Genomic DNA, 23970 nt, shown 5'->3' with positions numbered 1-23970 from the left:
TGGCCCTGATCTACACATCTACACCACAAGCTGTTATTCAGTCTTTTTGGTTGTCACAGGAGGGACAAAAAATACCCCTCAGTATTTCATCTCAAATGAATCAATTCTCAAGGCAATGAGATTTGCCTGATTTTTTAAAAACATGTAATTCATATAGAATATTAAAAAAAGCATTAATAATGAAGTCACATTTATTCATGTTAGAAAATCATGACAGTAAATTACATGATTACAAATATTTATAGCAAAGTAGTAAAAAAAAGAACAACATATATTGAGGAGGAAAAGATTTATGAAATTAACCTTAATATATCACTCTAATACCCATCATCAGTGCAATTATATTGTACACTATTCTTAGAACAGAATTGTCTCAAGGACAAGTTCATCTGGATGTTCTTGATAACAAGGAGCTAACTGCTATTCTGAATGAAAATATTTATTTTATCACTGTTTCAAGTTAAATATAAGCAGAACTGGAAACATAGCACCAAATATTCAGTTGAAGTTTGCAGTCCAGCATAAATCTAACTAAAACCCATAAATCTACCATGTCTGTCTGGGAGGCTGTAGGGTGGCTTTTATCTTATTTGCTCTTATTTTTAAAGTAAGGAAAAATATTTCACTAGTGCTGAGATAGTACTCTAAATATTACTGCCCCCTTTGTGTCTTTCCAGCTACCAAGTTGCTACAATTTGGGCAGACTTGTGTTAACACAGCATCAAGTTCTTAAATGCATTTGTAATAAACTGACAGACTTGACCTGGAAGCCACTGAAACGAAGTCCACCAACCCCAGGATGCTGTTAATGAATTTGAAATAATAATGAAGGCTTTCCAGCCATTGGTGAAACCATGCATTTCTGTAGTGCTATCTGGTGGCAACATTAAAAAGGCACCTCTAAATCAGCCTTTGAGAACTGAAAGACTCTCACTGTCTACAAACACGCCTCCTTTACAAAGGGGGCATTTTAATGCATTCATAGGTGGAATGAAATGCTCTAACATTCAAATGATACCCTATTTGTATTCTGAAATCATCTGCTCCTGTTATTAATACATTTTTTTGCAAGAAATAAGGCACTGAAGATTGTAACTGCTGTGTTGTACTCCCAACTGCAATACGTGTGCAGTTTGGACCTACTGCACCTGTACACCCCTGTACAGTCCTCTCGAAGCACTGTTTTTCTGCTTGGTATTTACAATTTTAGGGCAAACAGCACTGATATTTGATCATGTTAGAAAGTTCTGGCATGTATCAAAAAGTATTTTTCTCTCTGGACAGAAACAATGATAACAAAAATTTGAACTTTGAACCAGTATTAAATCATGTGGCTCTGGTGCTAGTGACCTTTCCCTCCAAACGGTATGGACTTCTAGGTGAATCATTCTTCCAGAGGAAATGAGGACTACTTCATGAGAATATGGTATGTGAAAACTTTTCCTTGCGGGGAGGGAGCTATACAATTCTTACCAAACCCTTCTGTGCATTACAGTAGGACGTGGCAACAAAATAAAATAGGAGCCAACACTGAAAACATGAACCATGGAAGAACTGAAGAAGCTGGCATATTTAATCATTCCATATACAGTGAACTTTTAAAAAATTGCAAACCTGAAGGCAAGCTAATTCTGTGTCCATCTTTGAGTTTTAACCGGCTTCTTTTGAACTTGCCCTTCCTCTTCTTCACATTGGGTTTCTCTTGGTTCAACTGGAATATCATGATATTCAGCTCACGCTCCAGTACGTCGATCTCGCGTTCCGCTAACTGCTGCTCGCGGCGCTTCAGTAATTCTTCTTGAGATTTTTGCTGAAGAGCTGCTCTTGTCAACTCCTCTTCTCGTGATCGAAGCTCCTGAAGACAAGATTCAGAAAAGTAAAACTAAGTAATAATGTGAGGGCAGTATTAAAGGACATATGAAGTGCACAATACTTCATATCTCCCGATTTATTTTTATGATGCACTATATACATGCAACATGCCCAACCTTCTGTCAGTGCTCCATTCTGAACAAACTAAGATTCTGTATTCGGAATCAAGCATTACACAGATTTCCTTTAAACCATTTAACTTGAGTCATTCCACTTAAAACAGGTAAGCAGTAGCAATAGGGACAACGCATGCAATAAAAGATTATCAAGTGACAGCCCAGCAGAAAATGTGCTTCAAGTATTTCACATGATGAGAAACTCTTGCACAGCATGAGGGCTGCCATTGGATAGCTCCAACGCTTTAACATAAAGCCAGTGACCTGACGAATACACAAATTATTGCCTTTATCTTAAATTCTCTAACCTTTCCTGTTTTTCAGCCACGTATTAAGGAGCATTTTTCTATCTAGGAAAGCAATCAGTATTACACTGAATGGGGATTAGTGCAATAGGATAAACTAAGTCATAAGACAGCTGCTTCTTAATTAAATCTAGCAGGTATCTGTAACATCACACAGCTACTAACCACTGAATTACAGCACACAGACTCCCCAGCCACCACTCTCAGAAGAATTACTCTTATTCTTTTTTAATTTTGTTAAAGGAAAAGCTTCAGCAAGGAAGCTAGTTAATTTTTCAGAGTAAATAAATACCTAAGGCTAAACAGCTGTATAAACCTAGCATGTTAAAATTATCTTAATTTTCAGTTTCCAAAATCTGTTAAAATAAATCTGAAATTTAAGACCTCCCTAATTTTAGACTTTCCTTCATATTATGGGACATATTACAGGAAACAGAACACTTACAGTCTAAATTGCTAATAACACTGTACTTGAAAGTATAGGAAAAGGAGAACAAGATATGACTCATACTACAGATATTTCTCATGACATTTTTTTTCCCATGATTGTATAAATTCCACTTAATTCAACTCAGAAAACCATCCTTTGAAACAAAGCTATGCTGAAAGTTCAGCATATCTAAGAATTTTATTTCTATTTAAAATTAATTAATTTTTACACTATACAATTTTATAATTGTGGTGTTGCTTGGTTCTGGTTTGTTTGTCTCTGTTCCGTTTTAATTTCAGAACTGACTGCCTAATTCTGCTCATTGGTACACAACAATGCTGTATGCCAGAAAAATTCCTTATTTCATACTTTTAAAGCAAAAAATTACTTCCTGAACTGTATTATTCAGTGTTTTCAAATGAACGGATGTTCAAATATTCTTGCCAAAAAGACTATGAATGTCAAAAGGCAGGTTGGCACTGAGGCACACTGGTTGAGTGAGAAGGGTCTGTTCTTCAGAAAGATACTTTCTGGGTTTTTTTAAAAGCTGTAGCACACATACACTGCTTATCATGGGTTTAAAATTTAAGTGATATGACAGACATATGGTATACTAACTTTGAGTGAGCTTGTTTCAACACAATACTGGAAACCAAGTATTTTTTTAATTGGCCCATTTAACATAGAGCGTCTTGCTAAAGGCAATTCTGCCTCTTGGAAATTCAAAGGAACCTGTCTTTATGCCAGGTAATGCTTTGAGGTTGTGTTCTTCTGTTTGCTCTTTTGGTTTTTTTAAAGATATTTAATTATTCAATTTAGAAACTCCTGAAAATCCTCACTTTCTTCCTCCTCCATCCACTCAAAACAGGGCAACCTAAAAGAAGGGTTGAAGGCAGAAACTGCATGAATTCAGATTTAGAAAAAAGATACTTTGAAGTTTCAGTAGAGAAGATCTTTATTGCTGGATTAGTAGAGTAATAAAGGTACATTAGGAGACACTGTCAATTTTCCACCTTTCACAGCCCTCAAATCCAGGTTCCATAAATCTCAGCAACCATGCAAAAACTGTGGGCCTGTACTGAAATGGTAGACAGTCTAGAAGAAGTAAAAGTGTTTCCTCAATGAGAGATTAAGTATTTACTCTTTTGCAAATAAACTCATTAAAACCAGACTTATTGCAATTAGTTAGGCAATGTTTCCATACCACTCTACAATTAAAACACCCACTGTAAGGAAGCTTGGAAAGAATTCTATATTTCAGTTGCTCAAGAACATTTGTCAAAATAAGATTGTGATCTTCTCTTTGAGTAGGCGTCACCGTCACTCATTTGCAGTAAGCCCTTGAGGAAATTCCTCCAGCTACAGAAGTTCCTCTTTTACAGGAGGAATGAGAGTCCATACAAAGGATTTTTGTTGTTTTATTAGTATTATTATATAAATACCTCATAGTCATTACCTTCCCTCTAGTAACTCATGGCAAAATTGATAATATGCCAAATTAAAAAACCTTGTATATGTATGAAAACCTCGTCTAAGTCAAAGTTACAAGTTTTCAGTCTTAAAGAAATATACCTCATTAGGGGAGATGCCTCTGGAGATGCACTTACTTCGGCATACAAAAAGTAAATTTCATTCTATCTTTTCCCCTCCCTAACTGAGCTTAACTCACTTTTGCACCAAAAATATGACTCTTCTCTTAAACATTTTCACCTGCTTATTTAATCTAGAGCTGATTTAGTCAGATTTTTCTTGCATAGGAAATCTCATACTAGAGTAATGCCTCCAGAAAAACAAAAAATAAACAAAGAACCTGAACAGGAAGGCCTGTTACAATTGCTCCCAAAGTAAAAAGAGGAAAATGGTTGGTTGAGCAGTTGCTGGAGGGGCCAAAAACAGAGTTATGTTCTATGGCAGGTTGAGACAAGAGAACACGGTAGCTGGTGACCCCACGGCAAGTAAAAAAAGGAAGCCTCTACTCTGTTGAGGCTGTAGAGTTCCTGTAGAGGAACTATAACTCAACTGCAAAGGAAGAGACCTGACAGCTCCTTTGCTTAGCTCAGCTCTAGCCCTCTGTATGCCTACTGCAGGCAGAGCAGACCACACCACATACTTACCCTCTTCTGTGAACTGAGACAAAGAGGAAAATGCAGAGGGTAGTAGACAGGAAGTATGTAATGATACTACAATCTAATGGGTAATCAGTAAATTCTAACACCACTACCCTGATATTACAGTACATATGCAATGTCATACCCAACATTAGCCAAAGTCCACACACTGCCACTTGATAAAAACAAGTGAAGGATAAAGGTTACAAACAGTGACTAGAAAGATGAGAGTTCAGTTCTTGCTTTTGTCAAACTTGGTGACTACATCTTCCATGAAGTTCCTTCACAAGTCACTGCACCTCAGTTTATTGTCTTCCTTGTTTACAATCACTTCATGAAGAATGACAGCAAATATATACTGGGCAATAATTATACTGCAAGAAGCACCTGCAAAAAAAGTAATTTGTTTCTTCCAGAAGCCTTTCTAACAGAGACTCAAGCACACCTTGCCTATTCCAACTGTTATCCTTATCAAGTTGTCTTAAGGAAAATATAAAACTCAGGGTGGTTAAAACCAAATTGAGGTGAGTATAAGAGAAAATAAAGAGAATTGACAGTGAGTACTGATTTAGTACAAACATATCATGACGTGAGAGTATGGAACAAAGATCAGTGACAGAAATCTGAGTAATAAAAGAAACTAGATTTGCTGATTCATGTGTATGAGTTTGACCTTATTAATATGCCAAGAATATGTTCCAAACCATTGACAAGCATCCATATGATCAGTCTGTTCAGCAAGAAGAGAGATAAAAGCACAATTCCATTTTTGGAAAAGAAGCCATGGGAGGATACAGTCACATTAACAGGATGAAAGGCTTTTCATTCTCACAGCTGAGGAGAATGTTCAACAGCAGTTAAAAATTTGTGGTCATAAAGATTAGCTAAAGGGATAAATTCAATTTAAGTGACACATGCAAACATACAAGAAAAAAATAATACATTGTAAAAAAGAGCCTAGAATGCCATATTTACAGATCTACAACCAGTTTTATTTGGGGAGGCAGGTGTGGATATCTTTCTTTTTCAACTGTCTGTATATTTGTGTGTGTACATTGGCAAGCAACAATTCAAAATTTCAAAACTGCTGTATCACAAACATACATACACATATACCCTTCCTTCACTGCCATGCAATCAGAAAAATCAACTCACTTTTTCCTTGGTCCTCAATTCATTAAATATCTGCTGAATTTCCAATTTCCAGTCATCTTGCATGGAGTGGAAAGACTCTTGAGGCATTTCAGTCATAACTGCCCCTTCAATGGCAGTAAGCTGTTCAAGAATTAAGGCAAACGATGGTCGGATATGAGGGTCCTGCTCCCAGCATTCTAGAATTTACCAAAATCCCATCAGTTTGTAATAGCACATAGAACTTTTTGAAGAACTACGTGAATTTCAAGTTACTTCCTACTGCATTTCAAGTTCTAATGTGTTCTCTTTACCTGCAAGACATCACCAGTCCTGTCTCAATTTACAGAGGTGACATCAACCTACCTGTAAACAGAGGATTGTTTTTGTACTAATAGTAAGTTTTATTGGTCTATTTTTAGCATCTGAAATAGCAAAACTAGCAATATTGCATGGAAGGAATAAATGAAAAAGTAAAAAAATCATTAAACACAAGGAAATAGCCATTAGCAAACAATGTTTATTTCTCTCTAAAATATTTCCAAAACATTTTTGACACTGAGGAAGAAACAAAGAAAAAAACCCTGGCATTTGTAATTCTTCCCCTTGGAATTTTAATCTTATCTTGTATTAATCCATAGTATAATCCTGTAATTTATGAAAATTAATGTAATTTCAGAGTAGAGCAAAATTTGTGATATCAGAGCAGAAACTGTATTGTTGCTACTGAAAAACTTAATATGCAACACTGTATGGCTCCCTCAGAAACACACCCATCTTTCTGTAACACCAGATTGCTGTGTAAAGAAAAACAAAATACCTGATACACATCACTGTAAAATGAGGTACTTGTTTGGCAACCCCATGATTATTTCATACCCCCAAAACATAACTATTTAAATACATAGGGAAAAATAACATGGATACCTTTCATTAGTTTTGCAAATGGTTCAGGGCAGGTGGATGGAATGGGCAAAGTGAGCTTATTGACAGCTACTCCATAAGCCACAGCAAGGCCATCAATGCCACGGTAAGGAACTTCTCCTGTAAGCAGTTCCCACAGCAACACTCCATAACTAAAAAAGGTAATTTTTTAAACAGTTATTTTCTCAGAAAGGAACAACAAGAACACAAGAAAACACAAACAAGTATCTGTCCAACCATGTCCTCAAATTTGTGAGGATTTCCCAGTCGGTGAATGCCTCTAAGTCAGGTCTACTTTTGTCATCATGCACCTTTCCACTTACAGTGATTAAGCAAATCAGGTGTGACTTTAAGATTGGCTCACACTCTTATTCAAAATGTAAGCCTGAAGCCAGTTCTATAGAAATGCTAGGTGTCACATAAATCTGACTTACAATGGGAAGTCTGAATGACAGGAAAACAAGCAACCTTCTCCTCACCAAAAACAAACAAACAATAAAAAGAAATCCTCAGTAGAGCATTCAGGCCATTCCCCTTTCCAAATATTTCACAGCAATTTACCGAGAGGAACAGACTTTTTCTCTTATTTTTTTAAATAGCAGTAATAAAAATTACAGAAAACTCCCATCTTTATCTGGAAGTTTGCGTTTCTAATCCCATCATGCATATATAAAGGCCAGTTAACTTGTCACTTCTCACTGAAGATGCAACAAGATTGAGAAATTATTTTGTGCACACACAACTAATTTCTCCATCCTAGGAAAAAAACCCACAAAATCCAAACAAAACAACACTGTTTCCAGTGAAAGGTGGTGGCATGAAGAGATCTTTTACCAGTGTCAGGTACAGAAATCAATCACAGGAAGTCCTATTACAGTAACAATAACTATAAGAATTTCTGCAATGCTCTCCACTCAAAGAGCTGGGTGTTGTTTTTACCTTCTTTGGGTCTGTATGCCCAGTGCTGGCCTGTTCAAATGACCCAAGCCCCTACCCCCTACAGAGGAACAACACGCTGTCTGCTGTGGCTCTAGAGCTCTTATTCTACCACCACTGAAATGGAAAGCTTTCACAGTCCTTTTTGTGGAAGTGAGAATTACTCCTTTCAAAATGCTAGCCTAAAGTGGACTTTATGACTGGATTTGGTTTTTTTCTCCCTTCATCCCCAAATGCCCTCCACTTCTCTTCCTGCCAGGGAACCACTACCTGTAGAACAACGATACAAAGGACAACCTACTGCTGCTTTTGAATAGTAAAGTGAGCAGGCAAAGGAAAAAACAGAATACGAACTACTGCTCTTGCCCCTTCTCTCCAAGTGTGCAAAGAAACCACCTGCAAGTTTTGCATGACTAGACTGAACTCTCCAAGACAAGAAGAAAAGCATTCTGCACTGGGGAAGTGAGGGCTATGCACCCCCTATGATGAGAAATGACACCTCAAGTGGAGTGGATGTGACAGGGAGAAGAACATACACCAGTTAAGATTTTCTATCACTGCCTGCTTAATGAGAAAAAGTCAGTCAGCACTATACAACACCTTACAACTTCACTTTAATAACAAAACAGCCAACTACACAATATCAGCACAAATATCAGGAGTTATCCTGTCTGTTTGCCCAAGAATTTTGGCATTTCATAAAATCTTAAAAACTAATGAATTTACACTGCTAACACTTCATCAGAAGCTGAAGAAAACAGACTGCACCTGCAGCCAAAAGAAAAAGGAATTTAAAAAGTCTTGGGCTTATTACTAATTCCCATCTGATTTTTCTGATCTAATTTCTGCATTTGCTTGTATACTCAAAGAAAGTTAAAATAATCAATTCCATTTTGTTTTAAAACAGTGGTGTTCTGGCCATAATGAATACAACACTTCCTGTGGTACATACACATTTTTTGCCTGATGGAGGAATTCTCCTGAACTACAGCTCATCTGTGTCCTCGGAGAAAGTATTAAAAAAAAACCTCTCAGCAAGTACAGACTGTTCTAAATTCAAGTAATTCCCTTGTTCAGACTATTCCGTATGTGTTTTAGCATGAATTCTGAAAATCAGCAAAACATTAAATTTAACTAAAAAGAAGTCACCTTTTATAAAAAAATTGTGTCACACTATTAGCTTTAGTTGTATTTATAGTTCAAGCCTTTAATCTAAGAGAGTTCTCAACAGTGCCACGAAGGTGGTTGTAAAGTTTTAAACAGACCAACACAGTAACAGCCTTTTAATAAAAAAAAGTCTTAATGGCAAGTACCAAGAGCCAGCACTATGGGGGAAAAACTGCAAAGAGGAAGCATAAAAACATTATGGTCTTGATATGCCAGAGTTTTTGGGAGGTACTAATCTGCCCTTATCTAGGAAAACAACTAGTTGTTAACTCTCTTAACTACACAAGTAGCTACTTTGTGTAATAAATTTCACCAGCTCACATACAATTGTCTTATGCATACAGCCTCAGCTTCTAAAAAATAGCTTTTCTTTAAAGAGGAAAAGCCATATCCCTTTCCATCATCAGCAAAAGGCCAAAGTCACAATTATGTCATTGAAATACTATTGAAAACTTTTAAACCACAGAAACGAATACACTTCCAAAAATATGCTAAGTATTTTCATTATTAAAATTATTTACCTTCAATCAAATGTGATTTTCACTCTAGTGAAAACTTACTGATTTTACATATTTTAAGAGCTGAAAATCTGAAGGTAAGGTTCTCAAAATTTCTTTTACTCTACAATCCATCTTGTAGAGCAGAGGTTCCTAAGCACTGTTACATGAATCACTTCAAATTTATACAAATGTTCCAGGCAAAAGAAGCTGCTAATTCTGCTGCACAGTAGATGCTTCCTGGCTTTGCCAAGGGCTTGTACAACCAGGACACATTACTCTAAAGACCACTGCTGAAGCACACCATCAGCACTTGGAAATCTGTGGGCATATTGGTACCTTCAGGCTCCACACAAAACCAAGACTGACACACCACTCAGAAATGTGTGATGACTGATGGAAGGGTAGGATTGGAAGAGCAGAATTCTTGTCTGGGAATTTGGAAGCATATGCCAGAGTAAAATAAATACAGTAGTTAAAGGTCTGGTTTGGAAAGCAAAAGGATACACGTGCAGGGCCTGGAAAGCACTAGGTTTGCTATCTAGTATGACACCTGAGAACATACAGCCTGGAAGGCTCTGCATGAAAATACTCCCACAACATTTCCGAGCACTGGCAGATTCCGTAAGACTAGCTGGAGGTGTGAGTTGCCTCAACTTGAGCAGCCTTGATTGCTCTTTTTTTTTTTCCTAGTAAGAGGCCTGCAGATTTCATTCAGAGCCTCAGTACTGAGTATGTGTAACTGAGGTTTAGAAATTTGCTGAAACATACTGTGTTCTTGTCTTAGAGAGACCCATACACTTAAACTGGTAACCTGAAGGCTTTTTAAAACAAAAACCACTCCTGTAACCAAGATATTCTTTATTTGCTTTTCTTTTAAAGAAAGAGTGAAGACAAGCAACAGAATAGATCAAGGTGCAGTGAGCAGAAAATGTTTAGAAGCTAAGAAGGTTGAAACTATACTGCAAAACACAGCCTTTCTACTTAAAAACCTCTCCTGTTAGACTTCCATCATTGAACTAAATACTTACATTTTTACAAGAGAGGCGTGCAGAAGAGAAGGCGAAGAAGAGAAATACTGTAGGTTCCAAAAATGTAAACTAATGTTGCAGCAGAATATAAAATAATTGCACCAAAGCATACCCCCTCAGATACCTAAAATCACAGCAACAAGACTGGACAGGACCTGTAATTAAGCATGGAATACAGCTGATTAGGGAAACGCCTACACCCAACCTCCATCCCGCAAAAGAAAAAAAATTAAGAAAAAAGTAAGAAAGAATGGAAAAAACAAAGAGTGAGGCCAAAGATGCTTCCCAACTGGGCATCAACTGAGACTAATGCAAATAAAATTGGTTCCAGAGACAAGACAAATGAGTGTCACAAAACAGCAGTGCAGATACTGATTCACCACGAGAATACCAACAGTATTACTTCATGCTGTAGAATATCATGCATTCAAGCAAAATAGGACCCTATTTAAGAATTATACAATACAGAACATGCATAAAGCAGCAGGAGAAAACAGATTAAAGTCCTCCCCTCCTTCCCCAAATAGCTATCTTGGACCCTTCAGAGAAAACATATCAAAAAGAAAGGAAATGCAGACTTTTCAAGGTGGGGCACAGCAGCTTTTAAAGCCTATTGTGCAATCACTACTTTTCTGCACTCAGAAAACAAAACTAAATTAAAACTAAAGTTTTAATTACCTTTCTACAGTATATGTATCCTACACTACACCATTCAAAAATAGCATCAGCAGTGAGAGCCATATTATTTATATTATCCACAATACCATCTTAAATGAGAAAGCAACAAATTTAAGACAGGGCATTTCCCACCTTTTAAATTAGAGAGCAAGTTAGAACAATTTTGTGCTGAATACACTCTCCTTACTCCAGCTACTGGAAGCAAAATCTCTGTAAATGTAGAAGCTTCAACCTAGTATTAACTTTTACACACAATCACATTCCAAATTCCTAAAAATTGCACTAATTCAACTTAACATTTGGCAAAGTTCTGGTTTGCACCTTATTATTATTTATCAGGCAGATAAGGCAATAATTGGTTGGTCCCATTTTTAAGCAGATTGAGTTTTCAGACATCTAATATAAAATAAACCTACCAAAATAAGATCAATCATACATTAAGAGCATACAGTTATTTATATTAAGACTCCAGAGAAACACTTGGGTATACTAAGCAACAAATATTTTAAAGGCTTCTCTTAATGAGAGCTTGCTTTTAAAAAAAAAAAAAAAAAAATCTTTATTTTCCCTCTTCCTTCCCCAGTTTTTAAGTAATGGATAATAAAAGGTATAACTGAAGTAGATAATAAAAAATGTGTTTGTTTCTTAGAAAAGCTAAACTAGCCATATGTTGAGGCAATAACCTAGCAAACCACCAAAACAAAAATTCTGTCAAAATCTTCAACACAATTCCACTGAACATGGTCTTCAGCAGACAAACTTCTTACCTCCAAATATCACTTCCTTTAGAGAACATGGAAGACTTGATAACTTCTGGAGCCATCCATGCATAAGTTCCCGCTGCACTCATTTTGGTTGTTCTGTGCCACTCTCTAGCCAGACCAAAGTCTGTAATCTTCAGAGTTTTATTACAAATGTCATCATGTTCCATCTTCTCTAGCAACAAAACTGCAAAAGATTGTGTTTGTAAATTAATAGCAATTTAAAAAAAATACATTCCTCTTACAAATTTCACACATAACTTGTATTGCACAGATAATTGTATACTGTGTACTTTTAGTGTTGTGAAAATATTATTGCAATTCTTCTATGAATGAAAACTTTTTTAAAATAATTTTAAGCTATTCCAAGCTATAAAACCAATACTTACACTATCATGAACTCTTTATGCAAATGTAGGAGCATATATTAAATTAGCACAAGAAATACACTGGAGATGGAAAATAAATCAGATAACTTAAGAAAGCCCAGAATCCTAATATCCCAGATGATGACAGGCCGCGAGGAAATTATCCACTTTACAACAAGATTCTTTACAACAAAAACAGCAGCAGTAGTAAACCAAAACCAAATGTTAAGAATTCTCATAGAAGACTGATAAAGCAAAGCAGGATACATTATGTCACTGTATAAAATCCACTCTTAACAGTGCACTCAATCCTGCCCCCTACTCATCTCTGAAAGTGTTTAACAACTCAAAGAGACACAGGGAAGGACACAAGTGGGGTGCTCAAAACAACATAACCACAGCCACAAGGAATGGTTAATAGACAAGAAGCCTTTCCCTAGAAAAAAAAAACATTGGCAAACAAAAAAAAAATCTATATAAGAATGCCTCGTTAAAGAAAAAAACAGAGGTGACAATTGTTCAAAGTTTCTCACTACAAGAAATGGACACCACTGGGTAGAATTAGGAGGTGAGAATCAAACACGTGTCCATCATTCACACAACACATAGGTGAACTTTGCAACAAGATTCTGGACTTTGGAATTCTTGGCATGGTATATGAATATTATTATTTAACATAGATTTAGAAAGCATCTGCACAAATTCACAGAAATCAACTTGATAGAGGGAATTTATATCAAAAAAGTTAGTTTATTTTCATTAAATCCTTGGGCCACAAATCAGAACAAAGTTGGGAAACTATATGCCAGGGGAATTAGTTTGCCTTGGGAATCCCCAACTGGCAACAGGCCACTGGACTTGGATCCAGTCCCTTTTATGTCATACACACTGCACCTTCATGAATGTTAAAGATTAAGTTATCCTTTTTTTGCTGTTGCATCCTACAGTGTCTGACTTGTTCATGAAACAACATTACTGGCAGAGTTGTAGCACCTCTTCAGGAAACAGTGTTACAGGAAGAGAACTGGGTAATTGTCTTGGACCTCACAAGGAGAGAGACAACAGATAGAAAGCAATCATTTTAACACACTGTAATGCTAATTCCATATTCAGCTCCTCTGTCACTGTTTGTGAGAGCAGCTGTTAGTTTTAACTTTCTGTTAAAATGATTTCCTGGGACAAAGACCAAAAATTAAATTACACGTAAGAAGCATAAATGTGCGTTTTCCACCTGTATGTAGAGCAAAATACAGTACAGGGAAACCATTAACAAATAAAGCAGATGAAGATTTATCCTCCCCCTTACAGAAGAAAAACCGATGACCTTGCACTTGCAACTGAAAGAAATAATTCTTACTGGTAGAGATTAACTCTTACAAATATTTCAAAAATTAGACCAAATCCAGATAAAAGGAAAAGAACCCACATTCCATTGTCAATAAGCTTCTTAACAGAGCAAAAGAAATGAAGGCCAAAATGGTACAGATAAACCAAGAGCTCACCAATGAGAATCACCAGAACAGGTTAAATTCATGCAAGTTTTTATACTTTTATACTTGAATCAAAGACCTATTGTTTGGTGTTCCATTTCAAACATGTTCAACAGAATTCCTGACATTCCTTGTCAGTCAATGTGACCGAAACCAAAAACAGTCAGTCTTGCAAAAGGTAATAACTGGCATGTGACCAAGTTTCATCCTACAAAGGGACAACATTTCTTAGCAGTTCAAACTTCCTTTTCCGGCTGGTAGCCAGGCAAACAACAATACACACACATTACTTAGCAGCTGGGCAGTAAAAATGCTCAGCATAGCTGAGTAGCACTCTGCAAGAGCTTACCTTGGAGTAGCCTAGCAACCTTTACTATAGCATCCTTCTGCCTCTTCCATAGCTTCCTGGCCCTTGCTGCCTGCTAACCTGGGAGAAGTCATTTTACCATCACCAGTTTGCCCTGTTTACTCAGCATCCCCCTTGTTTCTTTCCAACCCTTTAAATTGTCTTTTCTGGCACCAATATACATGCAATCTTAAGCTGGGCAAGAGCCAATTCAGCACTTTTGGGTTTACTTCAATATTTTTCAGACTTTTTTTTTTTTTTCCACAAAGAATGAAGTTCATATTTACATTAGAGATTTGCTCCTGGCAAGCAGAGCCCAAAATATTTAGATGTACAAAGACTATTTGAAAACAAAACCCACAGTTTAGATTAGGTATACAGAAATGCAGAAAAATTCTATGTGCTTACTTATTCACATGTAAGTAGGACATAGGATAAGGATATTTATCTAACACTTTATTTATTTTTACATAAGTAAAACCAGATACTATATTTCTGAATGATTCAAAATTGAAGGAGATTAAGTTGGGGTCAAATGTAAAACTCTACTTTGGACTGTTACCCAAACATTCCAGACAGAAATAAAAAAAATGACCGAGCAGTCTAAGTTGCATATGATTTTTACCAGCAACACCGTTTTCAACTAAATTTTGAGTTATTATATCTCCTTTTGTGATTCTACCTTTCTGCAATGAGATCAAGGGGAAAGCAAATTTATTAATATCACAGAGCAAAGGCTTGGGTGCCATGCAACAGGCAGTCCTTGAATCTATGAGACAGCACATGTTCAGAAACATTTACAGCAGGTTAACAAAGAGGTGTTCTTTTCAATAATTCCTGAAATATAAATCAACAAGTAGAGATAAAAGCCAGGTTAGTCAGAGAGAAAAATGAAATACTATGCAGTAAAAGTGGTAGATAAGGTATCATAGAATCATAAAGGTTGGAAGAAATCTCCAAGATCATCAAATCCAACCTTTGATCAAATAGCATCATGTCAACTAAACTACAGCAATAAATACCACATCCATTCATCTCTGGCACATTTGCAGAGATGGCGCCTCCACCACCTCCTTGGGCAGCACAGTCAGAAGGTAGTGCCCACTTTAAGAAAGAACAGACCATCATACTAAAAAATATGCAAATTTGCATAAGATTAATCATAAAATCTATAGCTATAAAGAAGAGATAAAGCAAGGAGAAATTCATGGCTGTTCTGGCTAACAGAAGGAAAACTAGCAAGCTACATGTAGCTGTGCAAGTAGTTCACTCAATGCTAAAAGACACTAAAAAATGCTTAGTTTAGTAGAAACAGGGAGGTATCAATAGAATTTTACAAAGCATAACACCTCATATGAAATACTGAATGACTAAACCTGCACATACATGTCCAACAACAGGAACTGAAGCAGACACAGAAAATAGAATAGTTAGGCTCTAGTAATGTCTTTTATGCAGATAAAATCAGAAGAGCTTGTCCTTTTTGCTCGGCTAAACAAAGATTTAGAGAAGTTTATGAGAACAGAAATTACCCATACCTAGAAACAGATTGCAGACCTACAGCACTGGTGCTCTTAACAACAAATTATTTTCCTGGGCTGGTCCCTCTTACAGGTACACTTCTGATTAAACTCAGGTCTAGATCTGGAGTTAGCAGGGTGGGGAATTTTATTGCCTCTTTTCTTCCATCGCCATTTCAGCCCTCCTCTGCAGTGTAAAGCAGAATTTACTCCTCAAAAAAGTTGCAAGATCCAACACACAAACCTAATGGTTCCTGAAAAAGTAGTGCCATTAATCTTTCTTGCTTTCTGCACTATCATTGTTACAACTGAAATATTTTTCTACTGATCTTATCTTTGCACAATGCAAATATTTCATGGTGTAAGAGTACGCAGGTAAGATGTTCTGCACACTTTTAGAAACCGAAATCTAACACTTTGCCACAGAGCCAGCCGCTATTTCCCAAGAATGTGTTCCCCTAATTATAGCTGTCCCAGCAACAATTCTCTGCTACATTACTTCTGTTTCCATACAAGGTGTTCTTAGTACAAGAAAGGAACAGAATTCAGGCTTGAAAGGGAGGCACAGGTTCCAAGAAAATCCCCCTCAAATGCTCCCAGTTGCCACTCCTTTTCCTGTGCCATTCCCATTCAATCATTCCCATCTCCAAACTCACCAGTCAGGCAGTAAAGCTCTCTTAGGTGAGAAAAAAGTGAGATACACAGAAAGACCAAGTCTGGCCAGAGTTGAACAAGAACTGAATTCTCTCTTCTTTTGAGCTTGGGTTGAAATTTTACTGGGGAAAAAGAAAGATTAAGCAAGAGTCTACATATGGACTGATAAGCCAGAAATAATAGAATGGAGCACATGTAGACAAACCAGATTCCTGGGGGTGCAAGTCTGCCAAACTCGGGTACAGAATGACACCCCCAGTGCTACTTTCAAGACTAAGCTAGAGAAGAACCAGAAGTATTAATATGAGTTGCAAGCACTTTGTTTAAAGCATAATTCTAAATAAAAGGCTCGCATTCCTGCCTCAGCTTCTCTCCTTTTTATTTGTTAAAATTCATGTAACTTAAGAAACAGTCTTTACGGCAAGCCTGAGGGAGGCCTGGATGGACATTTTAGGCAGGACATCTAGGAAACCTCTACCTAGAACTAAGCTCTTCAATACTACTCTTTTAATGCAGGTTATTTCCTATGGTCTTAAGTCTTCTTTTTGTGTCTAAGCACATATGGATTGTATTTCCTCAATCATATCTAGTCAAAGTCCCCAATTAAGACAACACTTAATTTAATTTCTTTTTTTTTGAAATCCAAAGACTTCATACAGCTAAAATCAATTTTATTGTACAAACAAGGCATTCCAGGGATTTCATGTGACTTTTTTCAGTTACCATACAGATAAAATAATTAAGTAAAAAAGGTATTCTGAGAGAAGCCAAGGCAAAGGATTGAACACCTTTTTAGTTGTTTAAATATACTGAATTCAAACTATCTTCTAATGCTTAAACTTAAAAAAATCATCCCGAAATACTGAAGTCCATTCTATCTCTCTTATCATCTCTGTACTTTCTATTATACCCTCTTTATATTACCTATTTTCTTAGTACTAAAAATAAAACATTAAGCAGCCTCATATTCCCAAGTTAGTCAATTGCTACCAATCATTACTTGCTAGTTTGCTGAGCAGGTGACTATCATGGGTTTTGCAAATATAATCTATTTAATACCACAGCTATTTAAGTTACTATGACTATAGGTAAGAATGGCTACATATCCACTACATTTACCACCACTGATAAAGTCATTCTTAGAGAATACTATAAAGGAAAAAAAGTTGTTATGCTGTACAACCCTGCTTGCAAATAGAATTATCCAGACAATGCTGCTACTGTCTCTATTCCCCCCGCACCCAGTCAGTTCCCTCTCCAACTGTTTGCAAGCAAATCTGGTTCCTGTTAATTCTCTAAATCAACATGCAACAGGACCAGCAGGGTGACCCTACATCTTTACCTGGGGACTAACAAGCAGAAAAAAAAACTTATTAGATGTTGTATATCCAATTAATGAAACACAATATCTTGTCCATATTAAGAGACCCACCTCCATCATTTGGAACTGTCATTTGGCTCCAATTGTAATTGGAAATGAAAATTTCTGCATTGCTTATAGAAGCCATGTCCAGGTTTTCAACTGAAGATTAAGTATCATAGTGAAAAAAATAGGTGTGTGAACAGCAAATTAAACACCACAGTAAAAACATTAACTGATCAGAACTCTTCTGTATATACAAAAGATGATATTTTTGCCTATGCAGCACCACTTCTTAAATATCTTCCTTTTTTCTCCTGTGGGCTCTCAGGATGGGTTCTGTTATCTCTGTAGCTAGTATCTGTCAGATTGTGATTGTCTCACTGGATTAAGTTCAGAAGTCATCATCAGCAAGGGAAATTTATCCCTTAAATACAGCTTACATATTCAGGAGACTTTTTTATTCTAGGGATACTGTGCTCCTCTATTATCTATGTCCCTTTACAGCAGGCATATAACCAGTTCTTAATTTTCACACTTAACTGAAAAGAACAGTTTGTTCTTAAATGCATTTGTCTAAAAATATCCAGCTTAAGGAAAAAAAAAAAAAAAAACCAAAACCAACAACCCAAAAAATGTACCTCACAGGAGCCAACATATATCAAAAAACCAAAAAAATCCTGAACAAAGTGTTCCCAGCTGGAAAGCCAAAACAAGACAAGACTTGACACAAAAAGTCCTTGACATCATGAATTGACAAATGCACACCAATCTTGTAAGAAAAGCACATCCCATAGTAGGATATGTGGTAAAAGAAAAGCACCAAAGGGTGAGAATGACTAGGAGCCACCTGCCTTCTGGAGAAAATGAAGGGAAAAGGATAAAGAGGAAAAGGGATGAGAGATTTCAACAGCTCCAACATACCTTGCGTCACCATTTTTTGCTTCCCCTTACTTCTTTAATAACTATTATTAAAGCAACTTTGGGCAAATGGAAACTTGAGAGAAAGAAGCAGTTTTAACAAGTTATTGGCACTAAGTACAGATGCTGCAAGTTACTTTACTGCATGCCATTTGTGCTTCATTGCTCTTCAGACAGATCTGTAATGCAAACCAGAAATTCCTATTGTACTGTAAGAGGAAGTACTAGAGGTAACAAGCATTTATAATTAGACATTCAAATAATCCCAATTTAAACACTGGATCAGCAGTAAATTCTGAAAAAACGTAGGATTTGGATACTGCATCAGCAAAAAATCAAAAACAGACTGGACACCAAACATTCTCAAGTTCTCTTTAATGAAATATTAAACTAAATTCTCCTGTTTAAAAACTAAATTTAAGAAAAACGACCTCATTAAAGCAATTCCTCCATCATTTCACAATTATATGGAAATCAGTCAATACTGAAACTAGGTTTTAAAACTCAAAACACTCAGTTGTGTGCTATCTACCAAGAACCTCCTCACTTATTTGAAACAGCAATTACTTTCTTCGCTTGCTATTTTTAAAAGGCAGCCTTGAAGAAAAAAATAAAAAAGAACACCCCAAAAATAGAAACACAAAAAAAAGTGACCAAAAGAGAGGCAGATGAGGTGGATAACAGTTAGGTGGTAAATTCTTGATTAAGAAAATGTTCTAGTTTCAAACTTGGCAGAATAAAGTGACACCATCTTTGTTAGGAAAGTGACTTATTTCTTTAAGGAACTTCATCCTATTTTTAGAACAAACAAAATATATGGCAAACTAAAGCTATTATGTTCAAACTGCAGAAGAAGTCTTCATCAATATATAACACTTTAGGCACAGTTTCCTCCAAGAGAAACTATGAGAAACCATTAATTTCCTGCCGAACCCAAAATTAACACCCGGCCATTCCCTAAATCAACGTATGTCATACAATATACAGAATTTAACAAGCAAGGCAAATGAGGTTTATAATCTCACAAATGGCATCCAAAGGGCAAGAGCTGACAGATGGTACCTTCCTTCAGAATTAACAATTTAAGTTATCTATCATTAGTCAAATCACCTTTTCAATATTTAGTTTTAGAATATTTCATTCAAATTTGTCTTGGATTTATTAGTTATTTTTTTGAAGTCTGTAGAACATGACTCAATGGAGTTTGATGTTTCAAGCTAATCAGAAGGATACACAGCTTCTGAGTACATGGAAGTATTTACATAGTTGGCATACTTGTCCTGATCATAACATATTACACTCTGCAATTATGAACTTCCTTGTTGCTTTATTTTTTGTGACCTGTCTCAAGGTGCACTTGATGTGTTGAAATGAGAATATTTAATACAAAAAAAGGTCACATCAAAATGAAATAAAGTTTAATATAAATACATAGACACATATCTAAAAAAAATTTAAAAGACACTCTACATTTAAAGGTGACTTACTAGCAAAGCTGAAGTAAAGACATGTAGTCTGATGTCACAACCAAGACAGTAAAAGTCTGCTGCCACTGAAATATCTACCTTAACCTCCTCTTCATTTTTGGCCCCTCATCCTCTACAGTTTTTTCCCTCCAGACTGAGTCTAGCAACTGGGTAGTCTTGGGAGACTCAACTAGCCAAATAGCTCAGCAGAAAAGGAAGCCTGCAAATAAACCAGCTTACAGCAGTTTCCTGCTGGATGTCTCCAAAGATTTAACCTGATCTACTGACCACACAGGCAGAGACTGAGATGTGTAGACTCTGCTGACAGGTGGGAGGGGGGAGAAGCTGCCTGGAGGTAGGTGGGGAAGCCTCCTGGTGCAGCTATAGCTGCCCAAGGAAGCCACGCGTCACCTGTTGCAACAAGTGGGAAGTCAAGCAACATTTCAGAAACAGGTCAACCTTTTTACATCTAGTTTTAGTCAGAGATTTAAAGATAGGATCCAGCTTTGCTACTTTTTTTTCCATTGTAAAATCACCTTTGATGAAATCTACTACTGAAAAGAACTCATGAAATAAACCAAAAACGAAAAAATTCCTGGGTCCCTTTGAAGATGCCAATTGCTATGAATCCAAATTCTGGTTGGAGATACTCAGTCAGGTTTAGTCATTGAGTTCCTTCAGAATCTCATCAGTTAACATGAAACCCCTTTATCATAATTTCTATGAGGAATTTTGATAGGTTACACTTTACAAAGAATTTTCAGTCTGTCCATTTCTTTTATAAAGAATATTTTAGAGTCTTGCTGTCTTTAAAAAAAAAAAAAAAAAAAAAAAAAAGCCAAACAACCTGTTACTAAACAAATAGAAAAAAAAAAAAAAAAAGACAATTTTGAGCCCACTCTTTTTTTTTTTTTTTTTTAAGACAAAACTTGGGCAGAGAAAAGTCCTATCAAAATATATTCTGTGGGGGTAGGATTCCTGCATTCCATCCTTGCAGTTTCTTCAGTACCCTCTCAAGACTGTGCATTTTCAAGAACTCTAATTTCCAATAGCAAAGTGAAAAGACTTTTTCTGAAATGAGAACTCTGCAAACTTGACAGGGCTGTCCTTCTCTTGAGAAGAGAAAATGAAAGGGAAAACTGATTGTCTCAATAATTAGTGTAACATTAAGCAATGAGTTAAAAAGTACATTTTTTTTCCTTTCTACATAATACAGGAGGAAATAAAAGCAATTTGTTTCTGGAAAAACAGTGGCATCTAATCCTCACAGAAAAGAAAAATCACAAAACTGCCTAAACACTTCAAACTAAAATATAACCAGTTCCCAAGGGTTAACTTGTCCCATAATGAACCACAGCAAGGAAGCATTTACTCCTACATTTTTGAGAGGGAAAGCTGACTTATCAGCTCTGAGTTAATAGTACACCTGCCAAAACACAGAATTTAGTCACTATGAAGAGAACAAAGAATGATTATGTAGCCAACATTGGCATGTCTAGGACTGATTTAACTGGATCTATGACCCCACACACACACAAAAAAGGTTAAAGTTGGCAGCAAGCTGCAAGAAGGAAGAATAGTTCTGTGGTGATATTATACAAATATGTAATTTTTCCAACTTACCATATTTAATCCATGAATTTAACATGAAGTAAGTGGGGTAAAATTTAAACATCCACTTGTTTTCACTGACTGGACTGAGGTAGGCTCTTAGTAATATGGTCAAGCAAGGTAAAAATGATGAAATGTAGTTTAAAGCTGTCAATCTAGGAATGCACATTACACCAGTTGTTATTTTTGTACTATGAATATAGACAGAAAGTAATTTAGTATTTATCTGTATGTATGTTTACTTCAATGCCCTGATTTTGCTTCTAATAAATAAAACAATTCCAAAGTAAAAAAAAAAAAAAAAAAAAAAAAAAAAAAAAAAAAAAAAAAAAAGAGTATCTGCATTTTTAGAAGCATTATTACCGAAAGTCATTGAAACAAATTTCAATGCCTTAAATTTTAACAAATAATCAGAAATAAAATTCAAGGTCAGAAATTACCCTACACTGCAACCACCCCTTGCAAATGTTTATCATACAAGGTCAGCCTGTTTCAGAACTTGAAACACTGAAGCAAATTTAGAAGAAAGTTCAAACTCAGTGGTAAGAAAACTTACATATTGCAAACAAAAAGCCATTCTCTTCTAAGGTCAAAGAAACCACAAAACAGCATTCAACATCCAAATACAGTTCAGTGATGTGTTACTTCTCTATTCTTTTGAGGTTGCAGAACATTTTCATGGAACTTTAAATATTTGCTAAGAGGGTCCAAAGACATGCCCTGTCCCTGTAGTTCCAATGGGGATGGGGGAATAATCTGTGACTGAAAACTCAGTTATGTCTCAACTTCTTCTAATGCCTGGTAACACTATCAATGTCTAAAATACCAACCACACTTTGCAGTCTGTTTATTTAAGTACAACACCTCATTTAACAAGTGTTTCGGTCAGCAGTTAGACTTATTTTTCACTGTTTAGAGGAATGAACAAAATTGTGTAAGTATTTTAACAGCCAATGGGAGGTGTTCAGCTGGCTGTTTTTCCACTGACCTCTGTGGAAATGGGTTGCTTGCTCAGTATAATTTTCAAAGGTAGAAAGGTATATGAACATATCCTTAGGATACCAACTTTAAAAATTAAAAAAAAAAAAAAAAAAAAAAAAAAAAAAAAAAAAAAAAATTGAGCCAAATAATGCTTGAAGTCTTCTTTAATACACAAATATAAAAACCACTGTTATCCAAAGTCCTACACTTCAATTTATAATTCTACTCCAAAACAGAACTCTATCACCAAAAACAGTGAGCAAACACAACATACAGACTACAATGTGATTCCCCACATACTCCATTAAGAGGTCACCAGAAACTCTGATGCAAATCGAAGTCCTGCAGAAACCTGCTAGGAATAACACAAAGCAGCAAAAAACCAAACCAAACAAACAAAAACCAACAAAACAAAACCAAATCAAAAACAAAACAAAAAAACCACCAACAAAACACCAAAAAACCCACCCCAATCTTCCAAAAATTGTAAACCAGATGGCTTGGTGTTTTACAATGACAAAACAAAGAGAGAAGAAAGACATGAAAAACCAAGTTCGATCCAGAGAAAGATCAAAGTAATATTACTCTTGACTTAATAATACCTGTTAGAGATGCAGTCTCAAGACCAAAAAAGAAACAACTCTCTACAGCTGTCAGATGAACATAGTTGGGAAAACATTCAAATTAAAGTCTTTATTAAAAATGAGTTATAAATAGGGGTATTAAAAGTTCATGGGGTTTTAATTAATCAAATTACATAAAGCTAGTGTTTCAGCCTAGAGTCTTGTTTTCAGCATTAAGCACTACATGTAAATATACTTGTTAAGTTTGAGGGACTTTGTTCTAAATTAATGAGCAATTTTTTCCACCTGTTGATGTCCAGACTTGAGACACAGAGTAACATCAAACAGAAGCAAATTTAGAATATAGTAATTGAGGTGAAATAAATGGCTACTGCAGTTAAGTCTTCATCTACAAATAAAATAACTACTGGATATTATTCCTCCTCTGAAAGCTCAGACTGTATAAATATTGTGTTACAAAGCAGTAGTTCACAAAATTTCATTTGACGGATATTGTATTAAAATCATAATGGTCCTGAATATTATTTTTAAATGCTGAAACATCCTTCAACTGGAAATTCGGCCCCCACAACATTTTTAGCACTGTAACTATATTTATTAATTATTTATAATAACTATAGTTATTAACACGTAATTTATTTCTACGGTGGATTGAGACAATCACAGCAATCAGTTACTCCAAATTGTTCTCTCTTGAATTCCAGCATCTTTCT

At 35.9% G+C, this 23970-nt stretch overlaps 1 protein-coding gene across 1 annotated transcript in view; it reads right to left on the bottom strand.

Moving 5' to 3' along the window:
• Window positions 1-23970, bottom strand: part of MAP3K21 (mitogen-activated protein kinase kinase kinase 21) — a gene marked incomplete at its 5' end in the record, with an annotated part of 41175 nt that overhangs the window by 10687 nt on the left and 6518 nt on the right. The window contains 4 exons of the mRNA XM_083856392.1: window positions 1615-1855; window positions 5987-6162; window positions 6890-7038; window positions 11963-12143. Coding sequence (XP_083712518.1) covers window positions 1615-1855; window positions 5987-6162; window positions 6890-7038; window positions 11963-12143 — 747 coding nt within the window. The remainder of the gene's footprint in view (window positions 1-1614; window positions 1856-5986; window positions 6163-6889; window positions 7039-11962; window positions 12144-23970) is intronic.

This window comes from Zosterops lateralis (assembly GCF_965231275.1).
Source record: "Zosterops lateralis genome assembly, chromosome: 3".
NCBI classification, from domain to species: domain Eukaryota; kingdom Metazoa; phylum Chordata; class Aves; order Passeriformes; family Zosteropidae; genus Zosterops; species Zosterops lateralis.
Note: the sequence above shows the minus strand (reverse complement) of the source record. Positions and strands in the feature narration are given on the sequence as shown.